The following is a 23,829-nucleotide window of genomic DNA, read 5'->3' as shown; positions in this document are numbered from 1 at the left end:
GCTAGTAAGTGTCTGAGGCCTGAATTGCAATCAAATCTTCTCCAGGCCCAGCTTTCTGTCCATTGCACCACCTAAAAGGAAGCATGGGTAGCTAGTCCTTTTAGCAGGTACTACCCGATTTATTATCACCTGCCAAATGTTTTTCTTGATTTCTTTTTTTTAGACATGAGCCTTATTATCTCCAACCATATCATAAAATCTGCTCTAGGACAGGGTACATGTCTTAGACATCTTTTGTCTTTACTCTGACTTGTTATCCTCATTTCTGTCACACACACACCAAATAGTGACGAGCTTCCTGGTCATGCCTCAATATCAGTATGCCATCTTAGTACACAGAAACTGTCGACTGGTTGAAGCACTTTATATATGGAAGTATATTTCCGATTTTTATAATGGGGGCTCAGGGAATTAAGAAATTTGCTTTATGGACAAAAGGAATAGAATGCTACTGATCTCGTAGCATTAGGAATTTATGTATTTGTTTTGAAGGATGAACGGAAAGCTGTTTGAATGTTGTTGTTCAGTCATTTCAGTCATCTCCAACTCTTCCTGATCCTATTTGGGACTTTCTTGGTGAAGAAACCACTTCAGTGATTTGCCATTTTCTTCTCCAGCTCATTTTACAGATGAGGAAACTGAGGAAGACAGGGTTAAGTGACTTGCTCAGGGTCACATAACTAATAAGTATTTGAGGTCACATTTGAACTCATAGCAGGATGCAACATAATGTAGAATGGTAAAGAAGTTACTAAAGATATTCATTTCTCTTGTAACAATATTCCAACTATTTAATGAAAAACAGATGAGCTCAAATGAGACATTTCACAGAGGAGTAACTAAGTGAGCCAGAAATGAACACGTTGATCATCTACTGTACAGATGATGAGATACTTTCACTGTTGTTCCCAATCACTTTGAAGTTATTTGTGCTTTCTTGTGCCAGACATCTCCTCCCACCCTTGAGAAATGCAGAAATAATTTCTGGATTATGTTCTCTTCTGAAGAGTAGTAGAAAATTATCCACCCTCTGTGCTCATTTCTTCACTAGTTTGTGTGAGGGAAAGAGAGGAAGCATAATGTATATCAGACCCCCCTCTCAAGGAGTTTGCAGTTGAGTTGCACAGTCACAACTAACAGAAAACAGAGTCAACATGGATTTATTAGACATTTACTATGTATCAAGCAAAATATAAGACACAGTATCAGGAATAAGCAGAGCTGGCATAGTAAATGACTTGAGTGACAGCAAGAGTTAGGGAGAGACAACATTTTGGAGCAGGCACATACGTGTGTCTTCAACACTTTTTCTCTCCTATCAGTAAACTTTTCTTTAACATGGTGCTTTGTCTTACCCTCTTGGCTTCCATAGTCCTTACTGAAGTTATAAAGAGAGAGCAGCTAATGGATGGGAATAGTTCACCCTGTTGCTCTTCTCCAACCTGCAAGGTCGCTCTATTGCCATGAATACTATTCTTGGGGGCATGCTTTCTTACCCGTGTCACCAACTATTCATGTGTCAGTCTGTCAAGTTGCCCTATTCCACAGCTTGGAAATGTGGTATGTGACCCGTATGCTCTCTTCCCCTCTATCTCTGGAAACTAGAGAAAGTGGGTTAATGTCTCTCTGGTAAATCAAGGGGTCCTCATAAACTAGGACCCAGTATTTCCAAAGAATTGGTAAATGAGACAGTGTGTATCACTAACAATGACCTTTGAAAAACTATAGAGAATAAGATAATCACTTACAACTTAGGAAGGTCAAATGTCAGACTGATTTTCTAAAAAAGAGAAAATGATGGATTTTGCAAACTGTAGGCTAGTGAACCTGACATTAATCCCTGGCAAACTTCTCGAACATATTATTAAGGGATGGTTTGCAGGCATTTGCAGTGGGAAATGGTGATTACTAAGAGTCAGCCCCACTTTGTCAAAATGCCGAGATTTGAAAGAAGTATGGAAACTTCTACATTTGGGTTCAGAAACTGGCTTCCCATATAAAAGGTAGGAATGTTTTGGTGTGATAGCATTTTGTGTGAAAAAGATAAAGAGGGTTTGGCCTACTATAAGCTTAATGTGAGTCAGCATGGAACATGGCAACCAGAAAAGCTAATGCAATCAGGCTGCATCAAGAGAGCCTATCCCATAAGAGGATCAGCTGAAGGAAGTGGGGCTGTTTAGCTGCCCCTACTTGGGAGGGGGCAAGACCTGATTGCTGTCTTCAAATATTTAAAAGGCTGTCCTATAGAAGAGAGATTAGGTTTATGCTGCCTGGTTTTAGACCGGAGAACCAGGAATAGGGGGTGGAAGTTGCAGAGGCAGATATCAGTTTTGATGGAGGGATCATGGGGTCATATATTTAAAGCTCAAAGGGAGCTTAAAGGCCATCAAATCCAATCTCGCCACTTTACAGAGGAAGAAAATGAGCTACAGAGAAACTAGGGGGTTTGTTTAGTATCACCTAGCTAGTAGCAGAGGTGGAATTTGAATCTAGGTCTTACTGACTCCAAGTCCAGTACCCTAATGACTACTACATCGTGCTACCTCCTTAAAAAACAAAACAAAACAAAACAAAGAAAGAAAGAAAAAAACACCAAACAACCATAAGAATGGATCTCAGAGACCTAATCCAATATTCATTTTTGAGGGGGTGGGTGGGGCAATGAGGGTAAAGTGACTTGCACAGGGTCACACAGCTAGTAAGTGTCAAGTGTCTGAGGCTGGATTTGAACTCAGGTCCTCCTGAATCCAAGGGCTGGTGCTTTATCTACTGTGCCACCTAGCTGCCCCCAATACTTTCATTTTATGAGAAAATAGAAGTTTAAGTGATTTATTTGCCCAAGGTAGGAAATGTCAAAGGCAAGGTTTGAACCCATATCCTCTGACCACAGAGTCAATGCTTTTTCCATTATGCCAAAAAGGGAGGTTGAATAATTACAAAGAAGTAGCACTATCCCAAAATGACATGAACTCTTTGCAGAAGCAGTGGGTTCCCTCTTCACTTGAAGTTTTCAAGTAGAGGCTGGAGAATCACTTGTATAAGGTACCATAGAGGAGACTCCTCTTTTAGTGTGAGTTAGACTAGATAAGCTTCTGAGGTCATCCCTACTCTAAGATTCTGTGATTCTACACTAGCCCATAAAGGTTCTGAACTTGATAATATAAAATCAGTGCATGTTAAATTGTGTGGAAGAGATTAAAAGGGTTATATGAATGAAGAGATGGATGATGGGTATTAACAAGGGTTACAGTAGTCAGTTTTCCTTCATAGGAAGGCAGCCTCCTAGTCACCCAGTCTTATAATTTTGGAGTCAACTATGTTTCTTCTGTTCCCCTTACCCCCAATGTCAAAGTCACTGTTAAGTCTCTTGGATTCAACCTCCATAACATCTTCCTTCCTCTGTGACCTCTTCTCTTTACTCACACTACCAACACCCAAGATCATGCTCTTGCTACTTTATCATTACAATCCCTGGGCTAGTGTAATAGTTCTTAAATTATTCTCCTTCCCTCCAGGCTCTCCTCTGTCCAATATATCTTTCACAGCTGCCAAAAGAAATTTTCTAAAGCAGGGGTCTGACTATGCCATTAGCCTGAGAAGGAACTGTCATCAGATCGCTTTTGCCCAAAGGATAAAGAGCAAACCCATTAGCTTGACATTTAGGGCCCTACATAAACTGGATCCAGTCTACATTTTTAGCCTTTTCATATTATTCCTCTTTACATACTCTATATGTCCTGGTCAGACTGGACTATTAGCTAACCCCCAAACTCTGCTTTTCATTTTCTGCTGTCTTGAATTTGCACAGAATAATCTTTCATGTCCAGCACTTCTGACTCCAATGTATTTTCTCTGATTTTTGACTCCAGGGAGGAATACAATGGGAAGAAGTACCACCATAACATAAATATTACAAGTACCTAGCCTATAATACACTATTACTTGTGAATAGCAGCTCATATTTCTAAAGTGTCATACAGTTTGAAGTTTCCCACAAAAGATGTTGTGAGAAAAGATGGTACCAGTATCATACACTCAACTTTCTGACCTAACTCATCAACTTGCTATTCTCTATACATGACATAAATATCTCCTCTCTCTCTACTTTTTTCATAGGCTGATCCTCATGCCTAGAATGCCCACTTTTGCCACTTTGAATCCCTAGCTTTCTTCATGGTACAGATCATGCCACGTTCTACTCAGGCCCTTTCCTGATCCTCTTAATTGTTAATACCCTCTTTCCAAAATTACTTTGTATATATTTTCTATGTACTTATCTGTATCTGTGCTTTGCTCAATTAGAATTTAAGCACCTTGAGGGCAGGAATTGTTTTATTTGTTTCTTTGTTTGTACTTCTAATGCCTAACCCCTCAGTTCCTGGCACATAGTAGGCACTTGTTAAATGAGAAATGAATGAATGAAATGCTATTTTCCAGATTTCAAACCCTCATCCAATTCTCAGCTAAGGCATCATCTCCTCTGATCCTCTCCTGCTATTTGTATTCCTTTCCTCATCAAACTTTTCTAGAACACCTTGTCTTATCTCTCCTTTGCTCCTTTCAGTCTCCACCTTAAATCATACTTATCTGTGTACTTGTGGTATCCTCAGAATATGTAAACAACTTCAGAGGAGGGGATGTTCTCTTTTGCCTTTGTTTTAGGCTCTGGGCATATGACTTGGGTTGAAATGGACTATAATCAAGAACTTTAGCTTGAATGGAGTAGGAAATAAGTTTTTTGAGTAGTAGAGTTACATGATGAAAGCAGTGATTAAGAAAGATAAGAATGGTGGTAGTGTGTTGAATGGATTAGAGGAGAATAACCTGGAATCAAGGAGAATAGCTAGAAGGTTCTTGTTAAAACAATCCAGACACATAGTGGTGAGGATCTTGGATCAGGCGGGTAGCAGATGGACTGAAGAGAAAGGAATTAATATTAACAGTAAATCAAATCCATGCACTGCTTCTAGGTTTACAAAGAAAGAGAAGTTTTGTAGGAAGAATGGTCAAGACTTAATGACAGACTGGACCTATGATATGGTTAAGTAATTCTCTTTTATACACATGGTAATCAAGCCATCAACAAGATTTATATTAAGCATCCATGATTTACTAGCACCTGGGAATACAGAGGAAAAAAATGTAATAGTTCCTGCCCTTTAAGGAAATTACATTTTACAACATGTGCATAAAAAGTATTAGTTTGGAAAGGTAGATGGGAATCAAGTTATAAAGGCCTTTAAAAGCTGTAAACATGAATTTATACGTGATCTTAGAGGCAAGAAAGGGACAATGTAATCTACTAAGTATGATCAGATTTGTAACTGTAGGAAGATTACTTTGGTAACTTTGGAGGATTCATTGGAGAGAAGAGAGACATGAGGCAAGGGGATAAATGCAGAAGCTATTGTAAAAGTCCTGGTTAGAGGGGATGAGGACCTGAACTAGGGTAGTATCTGTGTGAGTAGAAAGATGTTATGGAGGTAGAAAGACATAATTTGGCAACTGATGAGATACAAGGGATAAATGAGTCTCTCCAAATATGTCTTTGCTTGGTAAAGGAAATTCAACATCTATAGGATTATACTTTAATAGTATATGAGAAGCACTACAGATACAATACATAATTTTTTTACAAGGCAATTAGGGTTAAGTAACTTTACCATGGTCACACAGCTAGTAAGTGTCAAGTGTCTGAGGCCAGATGAACTCAGATCCTCAAGGGCCGGTTCTTTATTCACTATGCCACCTAGCTGTCCCCACAATATATAATTAATCATGCAATCAATGTATATTTCATAATGCATTTTATTGCAATTTCAAAACATATCTTGTTAAGAATAACATATCCTTTGCTAAATGCAAACCTGTTCTGTTTTCCAGAATGGAAGGAGATAATTTAATTATACTTACATTGAACTCCAGCACGATCCCAAGGCAATCAACCATCAATGACACTAGTGTGGCCATAGTAATGATTACTGTTGTCACCATAACATGGGAAATTTTTGAAAGGTTCCCACCAAAGAAAACATTGGCAATTACCTGTCAAAAATAAAAGATTTAGGAAACTGAGGGTTATTTCATGTTTATGTATTTTTTCTGTATACACAGGTTTTTTGTTTTTTTTAGCACTTCAGTTACTTCTTAATAAACAATGATTTCCTGTAATACCATCCCAGAAAGTTAATTGTATGCAACTGTCAGATAGGATTTGTTTTAGTACTATACTACTAGACAATATATATGAATATTATATATGTAGATGAATGCACACACACTTAAAACCTCTAAGATCAAAATCTAAACTTATTAATGTCCCTATTCTTTCCAAAACACACCCTTGAAATGATCAGTAGTGCTAATTACCACATTTTGTGTTCAAGAAATAAAACGTTACAGACATACAGACAATTGAATACCAGCCTTAGGGTGAGATATAAACTATCCTTGTGATAGAAAAGGCCTTGAGGACCTATCTTATTCCTTTTCTCTGGATACATACAGGTCTACAACTAAAATAAACTAGACATTTGGTTGTTTATTTGAAAGGTTCCTGAGGAAGAGATTTCGCAGCCTTGCTCAGTGATCCATTTCTTCTTTGTTTTCATCTAAACTCCCTCTTGCAGTTAAAGGCTGTTTTGTCCTTTTCTCAGTGGGGATAGAGGGGAATGGATCATCATTCTTTTTCTTTCTTTCTTTCTTTTTTTTATGTAGGGCAATGAGGGTTAAGTGACTTGTTCAAGGTCACACAGCTAGTAAGTATCAAGTGTCTGAGGCTGGATTTGAACTCAGGTCCTCCTGAATCCAGGGCTGGTGCTTTATCCACTGTGCCACCCAGCTACCCAATCATCATTCTTTAAAGCATAAGCAACAATAATCAACAAGCTTTTATTGATCACTTACTATTTCTTCCACACTGTTTTAGGCACTATGGGGAATACAAAAGATGTATAAGATATGAAATCCCTGCTCTTAATAGCTCTAAATCAATTTTGGAAAATAAAACTAATAGAGTGAAACTTACATTAAAGTGCTAAAATGGTTAACACAGTGTCTGGCATATAGATGGTAATCAAATATTATTTGACTGACTGAATGACTCACTCTCTAGTACTGACTCAGCATATTAGGAGTTCATGGATAGAGTTTACAGAATAATAGAATTTAAAATTGCAAGGTAATCTTTGAAGTAACCTAGTCCTTTATTACAAAGAAATAATTTCAGCAAATGCCTATAGAGGCTCTTCTTGAATACCTTAGATGACAGAGAGCTTAATACTTATTAATATCATGTGGCCTGAAGTAGTCACAAAAATCTGTGGAGAAGGTTGAACTTGAACTTTTAATTGAAATGAACATGCTTGTGTGTTGCTGGAGGGCATGAACAAAGGCCTGGAGTCATGAATGTATATAGGAGACAAAAAGAAGGTCAGGGTGAATATAGTAGAGGAAAGCTGCATCGGAAAACTAGTTAATTCATAGGGCTAAAAGGCATCTAGTTAGATGATCATTTAGAGCTGAAATCATGAGAGATCTGCATCTAATTTGCATTAATCTAGGTCATCAGAGATCATTTAATCTGAGCTCCTTACTTTACAGAAAAGGAGGCATTTGGGGTTAAGTGACTTGCCCAGCCAGGGTCACACAGCTAGCATCAAGTGTATGAGGCTGGATTTGAACTCAGGTCCTCCTGAATCCAGGGTCAGTGCTTTATCCGCTGCGCCACCTAGCTGCCCCTTAGGCTTTCTTTTAATGCCTATGCCAATATCCCATTATATCCCCCCACACACCTTTTTTCTTTTTTAGGGCAATGAGGGTTAAGTGACTTGCCCAGGGTCACAAAGCTAGTAAGTGTCAAGTGTCTGAGGCCGGATTTGAATTCAGGTCCTCCTGAATCCAGGGTCAGTGCTTTATCCGCTGCGCCACCTAGCTGCCCCTTAGGCTTTCTTTTAATGCCTATGCCAATATCCCATTATATCCCCCCACACACCTTTTTTCTTTTTTAGGGCAATGAGGGTTAAGTGACTTGCCCAGGGTCACAAAGCTAGTAAGTGTCAAGTGTCTGAGGCCAGATTTGAACTCAGGTCCTCCTGAATCCAGGGTCAGTGCTTTATCCACTGCGCCACCTAGCTGCCCCATTATCTCCCTTTTTTGAGCCATATTTCTTATTACTCCCCTTCATGTAGTTAGTGCTTCAGCCACACTGGTCTATAATTATTCCTCCAACCTCACCTATTTGTGCTTTCACATAGGCTTTCCCCTGTTCTTCAAATGTCACCCCCAACCGCCCCCCCCACACACTTGTACCTCTTAGAATTCTTAACTTCTTTCAGGGTTTAGGTAAAGTGTGACTTTTCCATGAAACTTTCATTGGTACTCCTACTTGTTAGTATACTTTTCTTCCTCAAATTGGCTTGTATTTACTTCTGTTTACCTTTTGTATCTCACCTAGTAACATGTAAAGTTCTGGAGGGTTAGAACTGTTTCATTTTGTCTTTGTATATTCTTGACCTGGCACAGTGTTTCAGGGAAGGTACATAATAAATTCTTGTTGAAGTGAATACATAAAAAATGGCACTGGTGGAACAGTAGACTGGTATTAGATTATAGAATGCTTGAAAGAAGCAAATAATTTTTTTCCTGAGTTATCTAGATAATTCATTTCTCCCAAATGTTATAATGTAGCATGGTCTCATGGATAAAGGTCTTGGAATCAAGTTCAAGCCCTGTCTCGGATTACCGATCAAGTGATTCAGGGAAAGTGAAAGTCATAATCTCTCAGTGACCCAGACAATTATTTAAGGTTCTAAGTGAAGTATGGGTTTCTAACTTGTAAGAGTGGCAGGAGTTTCTGTACCAAGAGCTCTCTGAGTAGATGAAGTCATAGCCTGTTTCAAACTAAAAAAAACAAAAAACCTACATAATGGTTTAAACCAATTAAAATACATATCCCTGGAAGGCCTTTAAGGAGTAATTATATGATAGGCTATTCAAAATTGTAACAGTAGTAAAGGAATTATTCCAGGGCTGATGGACATTTTGCTAACACTCAAATAATACCCTGAAGCTCTCTACTCCATTTCTGAGTAACCCTTGATGAACTTATGCCCGTGTGTGTGTGTGTGTGTGTGTGTGTGTGTGTGTGTTTGTGTTTGTTTGTATATGCCTGGAAGCAAGAATAAAAAGAAAGAGCAAAGGTGAGGGAGATACAAATGAAGGTATCTTTTACATAATCACTACTCCCATAGCAGAGCTTTTAATTGAATTACTCTTTCAGGTCTTGTCACTTGGAAACAGAAAAAAAACCACCAAAAACCAAATACTCAGTTCTAGGTCCTAAAAGATGCTGACTTGAAGGTAGAACGATTTAAGCAATTAAAACCTAGCACCCACAGTTAAACAAAGTGTGTACATTGCATCAGTTCTGATCTGAAAACCAGATATGAACTTGACATAGGCTGGAGAAAAATTGAAAAAGAAGATTCCTGTACCTTTGCTACTAATCTCAAAAACAACCCTTAGCTTTTTCCTCTTCCACCACAGGACCAAGAAATCATACTTAAACCTCTGAGTTGGAGCATTCACCCCTCACAAAAAGGCTACTGATTAGCATATATAAAGAATGAAAGCTATGAATCAATCCAGTTATTTTGGAAATCAGTTTAGAATGGTACACAAAAAGTCACTAAATGTGCATACTCATTGCCTCAGTGATATGTCTCCAAGACCTAAATCTCAGAGATATGAAAGAAAGAGGAAAAGGACCTATATATACAAAAAATGTTTATGGCAGCCTCTTTTAAAGGCAAAGAATTGAAAATTAAGTAAGAGAGTGCCCATCAACTGTGGAATGGCTCAACCAATTATAGTGGATGAATATCAAGTAGTACTATTGTGCTGTAAGAAATGATGAAAAGGATGGGTTCAGAGAAACCTGGAAAAATTTTATGAACTGATACAGAATGAAGTAAGAATAACCAGGAGAACAAATATACAGTAACAAAAATAATATAAAGACAAACAACTTTAAAAAATGATATCTTATCAATGCAATGATCAACCACAATTCTGGAAGATCTATAGTACTCATGTCTTGATGGAGATGAAATAGACTCAGAATGAAGAATGAGACAACCATTTTTGGACTTGGACAATGGAGATAGTTGTTTTGCTTGATTATGCCTTTTTTGTTATAAGGATGTTCTTTTTCTTTTCTTTTCTTTCTTTCTTTCTTTCTTTCTTTCTTTCTTTCTTTCTTTCTTTCTTTCTTTCTTTCTTTCTTTCTTTCTTTCTTTCTTCCTTTCTTCCTTCCTTCCTTCCTTCCTTCCTTCCTTCCTTCCTTCCTTCCTTCCTTCCTTCCTTCCTTCCTTCCTTCCTTCCTTCCTTCCTTCCTTCCTTTCTTTCTTTCTTTCTTTCTTTCTTTCTTTCTTTCTTTCTTTCTTTCTTTCTTTCTTTCTTTCTTTTTCCAGGGAAATGAGGGTTAAGTTATTTACCCAGGGTCACACAGTTAGTGTCAAGTGTCTGAGGCCAGATTTGAACTCAGGTCCTCCTGAATCCAGGGCCGGTGCTTTATCCACTGTGCCACCTAGTTTTTTTTCTTTTAAGATTGGGATGAAGAGTGAGAAGGAGAGAATGCTTAATTGGAAAATGTTGTTTGTCCTTCATTCTCAAAGAGGACCATGACATGTCATGACCTGTGATGAATTGGATTTAAGTGAGGAAGGGCTGTGTAAAGACACCAGCCTCACTTTTTCCTCTGGAGCCATCTGGATCCAGTAGCAAGATATATTATCAGGATGACTGGAGATGGCTCCAGATGTTTAAGGCAATGGGGTTATATGACTTGCCTAGGCTCATCTAGCTAGTAAGTGTCTGGGGTTAAATTTGAACTCAGGCCCTCCCAACTTCAGGGCCAGTGTTCTATCTACTGTGCCACCTAGCCGCCCCAATTGGAAAATAAAACAAAGCAAAAAGTATAAGTAGTGTTTTGAATTATACATTCAAGATGTCCCTGGGTCCATGACTGGCACTAGGTAGGTACCTGCCTGAGAAGCAGGATGATATAGTGGACAGAAGGTCATACCTGATCCTCAAGATGTGCCCCTTGAACATATGTTACCCTGGGCAAGTTGCCAATCTATGCAGTTTGGGGGAGTTTCCATACCTAGAATCAGCTCTTCTAAGGAAATCATAGGTCCGGTCCAAAGCCCTCCACCTCCCCCAAAATATCTTCTTGCCTTCTAGAGAATGTTGGCTTGGACATTCCGTTTAAATTTTAAGCTGTTCACTTAATGTATTAAACTTGTTCACCCTAGTTTGTGTAAATCGTCTCTAGGAATAGGTTCCCAAGTCTAGGGACCTTCTCAGTGTGACTTCTGCAAGACTCACTGTGAATCAGTCATATTAAACTACAAATGGATACAACTGAATTTTTAATGGACTGCATGATGGACCACCTGAAAGCCATATTTTCTTACTTCAACATGGCAAGAATGAAAACACTCCCTTTGCCCACTCCCACCCCCATCATCTTAATACAGATCTTCTTTAATTTCTCAAATCCTATTGAGTGGGATTTCATAGTGGCTGCCATCAGAGATTAACTAAGGAGATACCAATGAAATGTACATACTGCTTTTTAGGTAATGAAAGACATAGCATTCTTATGGGGGCAAATCTAAAGGTTTAAATGTGAAATTTAGGGTTTCAAAGAAGAATAAAATGTCTCCAATTTCATATTTTTTAAAAAATAAACATTGTTCTAAGAGGATTCTGTCCCATGCTACTTCTGTGTTTAAATAGAAATGACTGTGGGGAAAGAAAAAATCTAAGTAGCAAAAGTCATGAAAAAAGTTTTAAACTGACTTACTCAATTGGTGGATATGGGCTTTGTTTTTAAAATTCAGTTTGGCTGTACCAGATGCCAGGAAAAACCATGGAATGCACTTTTATAAATATTTGATCTATGTTAATATAAACTCAAAACTAACCATGATTTACAAATTCTGCTTGTGAAAGTTTCTCATAAATCTCTGAATGGGCAGCAGTATTGGATGGGTAGTGGAATGAGCACTGCTCTGGGAGTTAGTGTCAAGTCTAGTTCCAATCCTGTCACTAATTAGCCTTAGAAAAGCTATTTGACTTTTCCATCTTTAGTATCTTCATCTATGAAATGAGGGGGGTGGCTTTGATGATTTTTGAGGTCCCTTTCAGCTCTAGGGTTTCAAGAATGAAACCTTTTCCATTAAATCCTGTTACTGGATAGTTAGAAAGGAAATATAATGAGTGCTAGAGCGGGTCTTGAATGAATATATTTACAAAAATTCTTCTTATATCAAGTCATCAGAGAAACTACATGTGTAAAACCTATACTTGGAAAATAAATTATAAATGCTCACCTCTCTGGTCACAAAACATTCAATTGGATAAGTCAAAATGACAGTGATTCCATAACAAAATCGTCCAAAATTAACTAGGTCATCATTTCTGCAATAATTTTCAAACAAATCTCCTGGGGAATAACATAAAATTGAGGTATTTAATAAATCAATAAACCTGAGAAGATTCGTATGAACCAATACAGAGTGAAGTGAGCAGAACCAGAAAAACAATTTATACTAAAACATCAAAAAATTGTAATAAGTGAACAATTTTGGAAGACTTAAGAATTCCAATGCAATGATCAACATACTTGTAGAGGACTACTGATAAAGAAAAATGTCCGCTTTGTGACAAAGAAATGATAAGGATGAGATACACATTTTTGGACATGGCCAATGTGGGAAACTTTTGCTTGACTGTGCTTCTTCTGATACAAAGGTTTTGTATTTCTTTTTTTCCTCCAGTGGGATAGGGGAGGTAAGAGGTGGGAAAATGCCTAATAATTGAAAAAAGAAAAATATGATTGTTTTTTAAAAGTATATTACCAAAATGATATATTACCTAAAACTTCAAATTTCAATCAGTTTTTTAAAAAATCATCTGGAACAAACATAAAAACTTCTTGTCCAGTTTCAGAGGTCTAAGCAAAAAATTAGTCAAGTTGCTTACTGAGACATGAGTTAGTGCTCCACCTCAGAACTGCATTATCACTAGTTAGTAATAACTAGTTACTTTGGGGAATAGTCTTTTCTCATTCTCACCATTCATTTTTGGTGGCCTGACTACAAATTACTCTTGTTTGGTTTTTTTTTGTTTGTTTGTTTGTTTTTTTTTTAGTGAGGCAATTGGGGTTAAGTGACTTGCCCAGGGTCACAAAGCTAGTAAGTGTTAAGTGTCTGAGGCCGGATTTGAACTCAGGTACTCCTGACTCCAGGGCTGGTGCTCTATCCATTGTGCCATCTAGCTGCCCCTACAAATTACTCTTGAAAGCCATCTTCGAGGCGTTTCTGACTGCAGTATTCTTCCTTTGATCTAGGAGCTCTGGATTTGGGGAGCTCTAGATTTTGGCTATGACACTCCTTGAAGATTTCATATTAGGGTTCTTTTCAGGAGGTGATTGGTAGGTTCCCAGATCAACATGAGCCACTATGATTCTAGAAGTCCCATGATAAAGAATGCTACCCACCTCCTAACAGAGAGGTGACAGAGTAAACTTGCAGAATGAGAAACATTTATGGTCAATGTGAGAATTTGTTTTTCAGGACTTTGCATATTTGTTACAGGAGGTTTTTTTTTTTTTTCCAAGAGGGAGGAAAGAAAATAAATTTTTCTTAATTGAAAAAAAAGTTTAATGTAAAAAGAAGAAAAAAAATTATATTGTAAAACTCTGGAATTAGCTTCACAAAATGTCCTTATGTTCTTTCTTTGTAATTATTCAATTAGTAATTGAAAGAAAAATTTCTGGTTAAAATAAACAAGTTTTCTTTTGAAGTATTATTCTAAGAACAAGGACAGTTCCCAAAGGAAGTGGAGAGACAGACATCTGGAGACCTGCATTTCCTGAATACCACATTACAAGATCTAAGCACAACCTCTGTACCATGGGGAGGAATTTCAGACATTATCCTTCTTGGCATTTGGGAAATCTTAATACATTTGTTGTTAACAGAAAAAAAAATTGATACAAGTTTCCATAGACAACATTATATGGAATCAAAACAAAGAGAAATGTCAGACTAGTTATATCTTTAAAAAACTGCATTAGTGACTGCATATCTCCATCCAAAAAAGGCATTTTCAAGAGACAGCATTATCACCTCTGAACAATTTAGTGAAGAGGATGCAAAGGAAAAGCCAGGAAAGGGGAGGGGAAATGATAAAAGAATAGTTATTTAAGGCCTGTTCTTTTCAGCATAAAGTGTTTTTCCTGCTTTTAAATTATTTGGCCACCTTGTTTCAATCAGCCCAGATGGAAAACTAGATTAAAATCACATACTCTATTCAGCTATTCCAAAAGGAAAAGAAGGGAAAACAGCTTCTGAACGTTTTTTTTTTCAAATGCCAAACCTGCTTATGAATATAATGTATGACTCCTTTAATTTCTGTCATGATGGCTTCCTTCATACACTGAAAAGCTTTTATGGGGCAGAGGGATTAGATTTGGCCATAGAAGACAGAACCACGACCCATGGACATAAGTTGTAAAGAGGCACATTTAGATTCTGGGTCGGGTCTTAACAATTAGAGTGGAATTCCAAAAAGTGGAATAGGCTTCTTCTCGAGATAGTAAGTTACTCTTCTCTGAATGAATGCCTTTAAACAAAGGCTTGGTATTCACTTGTTGGGTGCATGGCAGAGGGGATTCTTTTTTCAGATATGGACGGGACTAGATGGCCTTTGAGTTCCCTTTCTATTCTGAAATTTGGTGATTCTGGGATCTTAAACATACTTTGAACAGCATTCTTAGTGAGTTCCAGGGGAGCTGCAGTTCTAGAATGGCAATGATGGTCTGATTCCAGATTAGACTCTTATGATGGAATTACAAATAAAATGAGTTTGTGTTTTTTTTGATGAGTTTGTACATATATTCTTCTTCTATTTAACTCACTCTTTTTTTTTTTTGCAGGACAATGAGGGTTAAGTGACTTGCCCAGGGTCACACAGCTAGTAAGTGTCAAGTGTCTGAGGTCAAATTTGAACTCAGGTACTCCTGAATCCAGGATTTGCACTGATAGAGGGAGTTTCCTCATCTGGGAGTTCTGAATTATCCTGAAATCACAAATCCAGTCCACTTCCTGTCATCACTCTTGCTAGTGAAAAGGTGAAAGTTATTTCCATCAGGTGATCAACATGAATAATGGTACAGAGATAAGAAGAGTGTTTGGTGAACAGTAAAGAGACCTATCTGGCTGTACTAGATGATTCATGGAGGAGTATAATTGGGGCATCAGCTTAGAATGGTAGTTTGGGAATTTCATGCAAAGTTGAGAAGCTGATTTTTCTCCATTGGGCAATAGGAGCCATATAAGGTTTCGGGACAGGGAAATGAATGTAGATAATGAGTTTTAGAAAGATTCATCCCATGGCTTATAGTGTGAATAGGAGGTGAGGTCAGACCAGGGATAGAGATGCCAGCTAAGAGGCTAGCCATGAAGTAAGTGTGGTCGTAACTAGGGTGATGGCCTTGCTGATGGAAAAGAGTAAACAGAGAGATGCCTGAGAAGGAACAAGCCACAGGCCTTGGTGACTAAATGGGTTATGTGGGAGGTTTCAAAGAGTAATTCATTATTGGAGAATAATGAAACCACTGAGGAAAATGTGCAAAGCAGCAAGGAGAGGTAGATTTATAAAGGAAAAGGATGAGTTTAGCGTTGAGTTTTAAGCAGTATGGCCTGAGCAAGCCGCATAAAGGAGTTAACACTTCCTTTTCTGAGACAAAGGAAGTAGAGGATGTACATAGAGACAAGTGAGAGGAGTTCAATTACAAATAAGAAAACATTAAATACTTCTGGACAAACAATGAAATATAAACTTGAATCTCTCACTGTACCTTGTGTGTGGCCAGTAAATGTCAGATAACCAGAGGTAGCAAACAGCACACTGATAAATACAGAAATCACAACTGATATGTGAATGATCTGAGACCATTTGGCCACTGTGGGTTCCTCCAGGGAGCCATAAACTAAGAAGCTGTTATGGTGGCAGATAAATGCTATAATGGAAAATAATGAGAACATTATTAAAACATACTCCATATTTATTTGACCAGGTTCTCTTTATTTCAGAAAAGGTTGAGTGACATTTGTCTCTGGGGAAGCCTAAAGAGTTATAGCCTAAGTAGGCCAATGAAAGACTTTTGTAATTCTAGGAACAAAAAGCTCCCTACTCATACCAGGTCTGGGTGGTAGTTTCATGCCATCTTTGACAAAAATTATCCTCTTTGATGGAAAGTTGGAAATTCACACCTCTTCCTATCAGTCTCCTTGGATAATCTTGGATGCAAATAAGAGAACTGTTTTATAATATGATGCAACTAAAAACAAGTATCACCCAGAGCTTTGGAAGAATACTTTGACACTGGTTAAATCTCTAAGCTAAGAAACAGAACTGTCATAATAGAATTATTGGGCTTGGAAGGAGTTTATCTATGTATAAACAAAGACTTTGGTGATAAATGGGAAGGGTTATTAGCTAATTTTACTAGGGTTCAAACTTATTCACATGCTGCTAAATGAACCAAAGTACTTTTACACTGCATGGATGCCCACAGGCTGAACAAAGATTTGAGTTACTCGCTCACCAAATGACATAATGCCAATTGCTTGAATTGCATTGGGATTTGCAAAAACCCAGGCATCTTCTGTTCTTGATCTAGGATAAAAAAGAGTTTTAATATTACAACTTTAAAACAATGTTACATGATTAAAAGTGATGAAAGAGTAAGATAATCAAATATTGCTTGAGATGCCTCATAAGTTAAATTCTGTATTTCCAAGCCAATGTGTAAGAAAGGATTCACTTATCATTAATTTTTTCTTTCAATCTTTTTAAAAAAATTTTTATTTCATAGTATTCTCCCTCTCTTGTTTGGTCACAAATTCTTTTCCTCTCCATAGATCTGAGAGGTAAACTATTCCTTCCTCTCCTAATTTACCTATGGTATCACCCTTCATGTCTAAATCATATACCCATTTTGACCTTATTTTGGTATGCAGTGTAAGATGTTGATCTATGCCTAGTTTTTGTCATACTATCTTCCAGTTTTTCTTTCAATCTTAATAGTATTTTATTTTTTCCAGTTACATGTAAAGATAGCTTTCAACATTTGTTTTTTGAGTTCCAAAATTTTCTCCCTCCCTTGTTTCCCTCCCCCCTCCACAAGACAGCAAGCAATCTGATATAGGTTTTACATGTAGAATCATGTAAAACATATTTCCACATTAGTCATGTTGTGAAAGAAGAATCAGAACAAAAGGGAAAAACCTAAAGAAAAAAACAAAAAAGGTGAAAATAGTATGGTTCCATCTGTATTCATATTCCACAGGTTTTTTTTCTGGATGTGGAGAACATTTTCCATTATGAGTCCTTTGCAATTGTCTTGCACTTATCCCTAATTAATCACACACACACACACACACACACACAAAACAAAATACAGAGGAAAGGTGAGATAAAAGGAAATTCTGATTATTTTCTCCCTCTCCATCCTCCATCTTCTGCTTCAGTGCAACAATATCCAAGCAGGCTTTATACTTCTGTGAGAACTAGACTGTTTTATATATCCTTTTATGTTATGGGGGGGGGAGGAAGGGAATGAGCATTTATTAAAAGCCTACTATATGCCAGCTACTGTGCTAAGCACTTTACAAACATTATCACATTTGATATTATTATCATGGATGGATGGTCAATAGAAAACATGGCCCTTTTCCCTCCTCAAACATTCTTTATTTGTCTGTCCCCAGGGCACACTGGCTGGTTGGCCCTGCATGGATTCCAAAAGGCCTTGCTTTTGCTTAAATATAAGATTGTAGATTTAGAATTGGAGGCGACCTTGAAAGTCATCTAGTCTAACTTCCTCATTTTATAGATGAGGAAAACAGGGACCAGGAAGGCAAAATGATTTTTGTCAAGTGCTGTACTAGTAACAAGTGGGGGAGAGAGGGAAAAGGGGAAAGAAAAAAGAGAGGGGGTGAGGGGAGAGATACAGAGAGAAGATTTGAACCCAGATTATCTGACTCCAAGCCCAGTGCTCTTGTCCCTGAAGTCTCCACCCCTGGATTTACCTATTAAGGGACCTTTTAATTTTAAATGGGTTAAGGTATGCTGGCAGGGCAAAGAGGCAAGAGAGCAAATAGGAACCAGTTAACATCTTTAATATATTAGTTTATGTGATGGAGCCATTACTATCCATACTCTCCTGACTTGCAAGAGCCAGGTTCTACAGGAGTGGGTCACAGGTTGGGTAAGTTTTGCTGGAAGGTGGAGAAAGTAGAAAAGGTTTGGATCCTAAACTGGTGCTCTGGAAAGGCAGACTTGAATGAGGTGCCACAGTAATTAGGGCCTTGGACAGCATAAACGGGCTAGGAATATTCATTTAGACTCAGGGGGTTCTTCACTTGGGGGTCTATAAACTTGGTTTTTATTGTATATTTTGAGAAAGGTATTTCAACATAATTTCATTTGTAATCCAATGACTTTCAGTTTAGGTATTTAAAAACATTCTGAAAAGGGGTCCATAGGCTTAGCCAGACAGTGTAAGAGCTCTATTATACTAAAAAGAATTAAAACCCCCGACCTAGAGAGATTAGTTTTGAAGACAAAATTTGTCTATGTATAGTCATTTTTTCAAACCACTCAGTAAGCATTTACTAAATGCTTCCCATGTCTCACACACTGTGCCATGAGCTGGCAGACAAAAATGAGACTGTTCCTGGCCTCAGGTGGCTTACATTTTAGTGATTATAGATTTAAACTCAAATGGTTCTGTGATCTCAGTGATGCCAATTGTAACCTATTCCTGCCTGCCCATCATGTGCAACAATTTTTCATATTGTCCCATAATTTCACTAGAGGAGACCAACCCGAAATACTGGGTACCTTCCTAAATTTCTCTTAGCATCACCAACATACCTGTGGAACACATGGGCTGTCTATGTTATCCTTCACACTCTCATCGTATTATCAGCCCATCTTCTTTTTTGATCTTACATTTCTTGTATGACATAGATTTATAGAATCGTAAAATATTAGACTTGGATGGTACTTTATGGATGGTTTAATTTAGGGGTTATTAATGGGTGTATGTCAAGTGAAGTCTATGGACCCCTTCTCAGAATAACATTTTTACATACTATGCACCTCCAAAGAAAGAACTGATATTGATTGAACACAGACTGAAGCATGCTATTTTTCACTTTCATTTTTTCTTTTATTAGTTTTCTTATACAAAATGACTGAGACAGTAATGTTTTACATAATTGCACATGTATAACCTATATCTGATTGCTTCAGGAAATCAGAAAGGAAAAAGGAAAAAGAAAGGGGAAGGAGAATGAAGGATAAAATTTGGAACTCAAAAATTTAAATAAAAATGTTCATTATTTTAAAAAATAAAATGTTCTATAATAAAAAATGCTTTAAAATGCATAAAAGAAAACATGTAGGTTTGCAAAGGAAGCCAATTGTATACATTGGTTATCAAAATATATTTTTAAAAGAATTTCTTATGCCTCAGGTTAAAATCCCCTGATCTATCCCAACCCATTGTCTTCACACAAATGAGGAAGTAGGGGCCCAGTTTCATGTTTGGTCTTCATAATGGGGGCTAGATTAGAGCTAGAAAGCACTTCCTTCAGTCTGAGTTGGTGAAGATTATGCTTCTCTCTACCTTAATGGGTCACTACTCCAGAAAAGTGAGATGGCCAGCACAGACGCAGAAGAGCTTTAAAGAGAAGGAAGCCTGAATGTCAGCTTGCTGCTGGCAACTAATTAGCCTGCTCCATTTCCCAGTTTTTGAGTGGGAGATGCTGCCACCTGCTGTCTCCATCACTCCTGCTGCATGAAGAATGAACAAACTGCATTACCTGTCAACTTTTCCTATTAATGGGGACAGCGCATGCTGCAGGCACACACACACACACACACACACACACACACACACACACACACACAGAGAGATTTTAATTTGTTGCCCTTCCTAAAGATGACTCAGCTCTGCCAGAACCAACTGACAACTGTCAGAACTCAAAGACTGCCAGGCTTTCCAATGCCTTTGAAATGGATTTTCTCTCCCTATTAAGCTGCCTGCATTTGAAATTTCTGCTTTTCCAAGGGAAAAATTCTGACAATAACCCACTTTTCAAAGCTTTGGACTTAAAAATTAGGAGATAGCCTTCCATTTTCCTCCTCCCTTTGAATTTTATATTATCCCAAAATAACAAATCCTTCCTTTCTGTTTCTGTACAATTTGGGCAAAAGCAGGGATAGAGAAATAGGAAAACACAGGTAAAGGTAGGTAAAATCCATGTGGCTAACCTCAGGGAACGTGAAAGAAATGTCGAGTATGTTGTGTTTTTTTTTCCAATGGAACAAACTTACAAGCAATTTTTAAGACCTTATCTATTGCACTTTGGGTAACCTCTAGATAGATTTCATCACCTGGGCCTTAGACTAGTTGGATTTCAAGATCCCTTCTAAGTTCCAAATAATATGAACCTTCTTTTTATTCATTGCTCCTTTAAAAAAGCTAGGCAGCATGATAAAGTGGATAGAGATGTGATAAAATAATGGGATTTGGCAGACGCCCAGGAGCCCCACCTGAAGACTGATTTGGAATTGATTGAATTGGGTGAGACTGAGAAACTGACTGAGAACCTACTTAAGAATGATTAAATAGAGACCACACCTGGCTGGCCCTGAGGGGGTGTTGTTCTCAGAGGCTGTGGACTACGACACCAACAGGAGACCACCCTCAACCAATCAGCTTGAAGTACCTCCCCTTTCAGGGAGGGAGATAGGAAGTAGGAAGGTGAGGGTGGTTCACTGAATCTTCTCTTTTTCGTTTGGACTTCGGCTTGGCAGCAGGGAGACAGAGAAAAAGAGAGGGCCTCTTTTTGTTTGTGACTTCTGCATGATGGCACAACTTCATGTGGACTGCTAGGAAAAGTAAGGGTTTCTCTCTGGCTATCCCCCATAGCTCTAAGCTAAGGTTTTCCACCCTATCTCTCTTCACTAACTACTAATACACTTTAATAAATATTTAAAAGCCTAAACTCTTGCTGAATTTATCAGTAAATCTTAGCCAGTTTCCCCCCAGAACTGGGGGGGGGGCAGGTAAGGACCCACATTAGGTTTTAAACATCACAGAGAGCAATCCTTGAAGCAAGAAAAACCCGAGTTCAAATCCCAACTCTGAAATATACAGGCCATATGAATGTGAACAAGTCATTTATTTAGTATGCCATAGGTAGCTAAGACTATGTGTTGTAGAGAATTCATTGACCTACATTGGAATAGGGAGTTTCCTCACTCAGTAACTGTTGGATGGTTCCTATCCCCATCTTCTTCTCTTTTACAACAGAGATGTGGATAGCTGAGGATGTACAGATAGCATCAGATAATAATAATAATAATAATAATAGCTAGTATTTGTACAGGGTTTTAAGGTATTCAAAATGTTTTACAAATATTATTTCATTTGATTCTCACAACAATTCTGGGAGGTAGAAACTGTTGTTATTCCATTTTAAAATTCCACTTTTATAAATTAGGAAACTGAAGCAAATAGAGGTTGCGACTTGCCTAGGATCATATACTTAGTAAGTATCTGAGGATGAATTTGATCTCTGGTTTTCCTGATACGAGGTTCCACAGCTCTATCCACTATATCACCCAGCTGTCTTGCTGGTAGAAGTTATTGCCTTTAAAGAAGACATGAGGGGCAGCTAGATGGCACAGTGGATAAAGCACTGGCCCTGGATTCAGGAGGACTTGAGTTCAAATCCAGCCGCGGACACTTGATACTTACTAGCTGTGTGACCCTGGGCAAGTTGCTTAACACTCATTGCCTCACCCGAAGGAGAAGGAGAAGGAGAAGGAGAAGGAGAAGGAGAAGGAAGAAGGAAGAAGGAAGAAGGAAGAAGGAAGAAGGAAGAAGGAAGAAGGAAGAAGGAAGAAGGAAGAAGGAAGAAGGAAGAAGGAAGAAGAACACGACGACGACACAAGCATGTCCTGGACAATAGATGGTGTTTTCTTTGGATGCCTTTCTGTTGGATGTACTTTTATAATTTTTGCTTATATAATGGATTGTTTCTATACTGAGGATCACTTTGGGGTATTCCCCATAAATAATTAGCAAAAGCTTCTTTTGGACCTTAGCATCCAGCATAGGTTTCTAGATTCCTTTTAACTTTATCATTTGGCTTCATGTGAATCATTTAAAGTACATAGTGGCTATGAAGCTTGCCAAGTCATGGGAGGTTTTCTTTAGTATCTTAGACAAATGCCTCAAGAATGTAGTCATCCTCTCTGTTAATATCAGCTTGACAAATAGATGTCTTGCTAGTACACAGCAGGGAGTGTCCCTTACTGGATGATCTCTCTTCTATAAACACCTGTGTACCCACAGGATTATTTCTTCAAGCAAAACAGGTGCTTCCTCTTCAGAGAATCCAATTACCTTGACCCTTACTAGAAGAGCCTGCTAATTATTCTTTAGCTCTAAGTGGTCAGTCTCTTTTGTGTTACACTACTCCACCTTCCTTCTTTATTACAAACAATACAAAGTGATTATGCTTCAGATTTTTTTTTCTTATTTGTTTTTATCAGGAGGCTCTTCCTCTAATGTAATTACATATTTTTCTTCTTCCTCTAATTTAAAAAAGGAATTCTTCCTTGTTCCTGATGGTCTGGGGATTGGAGAAGTGATTGTCTCCAGACTTCTTATTTTTCTCTACTAGGAAGGAGACCAACCTGCATTTTTTTAGATTTTAAGCATAGATGTCAATTAATTGGAAATAGCAGAAGGACAAACATCACTTACTAGTGCTCTGATATCAGTAGCTCTTGTGCTGAATTTTGATGGCAAATTGCCAATTGACCACACCCATTTGCCTTCTGAAGGCTTCTCAGCATTCATTATCATAGCAATCTCCCTTCCTTGTTACTCAAGATAAAGTTATCTATTTGGATGTTTTCTCCAATATCACAGATCACAAGTTATTCATACCTGTTCTTCAAGTGTTTCTTGTCCATGTTTTCCCATGAGTTCATTATAGGAGGTCCTTCTTGGAGGACTCCTTTTCCTTTAGACACACAGACACTTGAGAAAGCTCAATACTGGCATGTCATAATTTGAGCAACAGGTATTGTTCATCCGTTTGGTTTTTATCCTTTGGATAGTTAGGCCAAATTCTTCCTATTCCTTTACTTGTATCTCCCAGGAGAACCAGTAAGATATCTTTCTATTTAGATATAATTTCCTTCCTGTCAAGAATGTCCAGACTGATATGATTCAGTTCCTTTCACTCCTTGTTCACTCATGCATTGGTTGTGGGACAAGGATTACAGTTAGCATCCCAAGATGGTTTAAAGACTGAGATCCTTAGCTCCCACTCCACATACCACTCTGCCACTGTCACTGTAGAAAGGTGGGGTGCACAGGGCTGACAGACATTTAAAATGCATTTTTTTCCCTTCAGGGGCTGCCATGGACAAAGAATTCATCACCGGCAGCCTACTGATGATGAGCCTCTCCATACTTAGTCTGGAAAGCAAATTGATTCTCTCTCTCTCTCTCTCTCTCTCTCTCTCTCTCTCTCTCTCTCTCTCTCTCTTTCCCTACACTCAAAGTCTTTTCAGAATGGTAGAATCTACCAGAACTTGTGCCTTCCTTGCATAATCTTATAAAACTGAAGATCACAACAAACATAGCTTTGTAGTAAG

At 38.0% G+C, this 23,829-nt stretch overlaps 1 protein-coding gene across 1 annotated transcript in view; it reads right to left on the bottom strand.

The window, feature by feature from the left end:
* Positions 1-23,829, bottom strand: part of SLC38A11 (solute carrier family 38 member 11) — a 71,293-nt gene that overhangs the window by 8,733 nt on the left and 38,731 nt on the right. The window contains exons 8-11 of the mRNA XM_043997707.1: positions 16,685-16,755; positions 15,935-16,096; positions 12,402-12,514; positions 5,914-6,045 (exon numbers count right to left, since the gene is read on the bottom strand). Of these exons, the coding sequence (XP_043853642.1) occupies positions 5,914-6,045; positions 12,402-12,514; positions 15,935-16,096; positions 16,685-16,755 (478 nt within the window). The remainder of the gene's footprint in view (positions 1-5,913; positions 6,046-12,401; positions 12,515-15,934; positions 16,097-16,684; positions 16,756-23,829) is intronic.

This window comes from Dromiciops gliroides, chromosome 3, assembly GCF_019393635.1.
Source record: "Dromiciops gliroides isolate mDroGli1 chromosome 3, mDroGli1.pri, whole genome shotgun sequence".
Taxonomy (NCBI): Eukaryota; Metazoa; Chordata; class Mammalia; order Microbiotheria; family Microbiotheriidae; genus Dromiciops; species Dromiciops gliroides.
The sequence above is the reverse complement of the archived record's forward strand: the minus strand, read 5'-3'. Positions and strand labels throughout refer to the sequence as shown.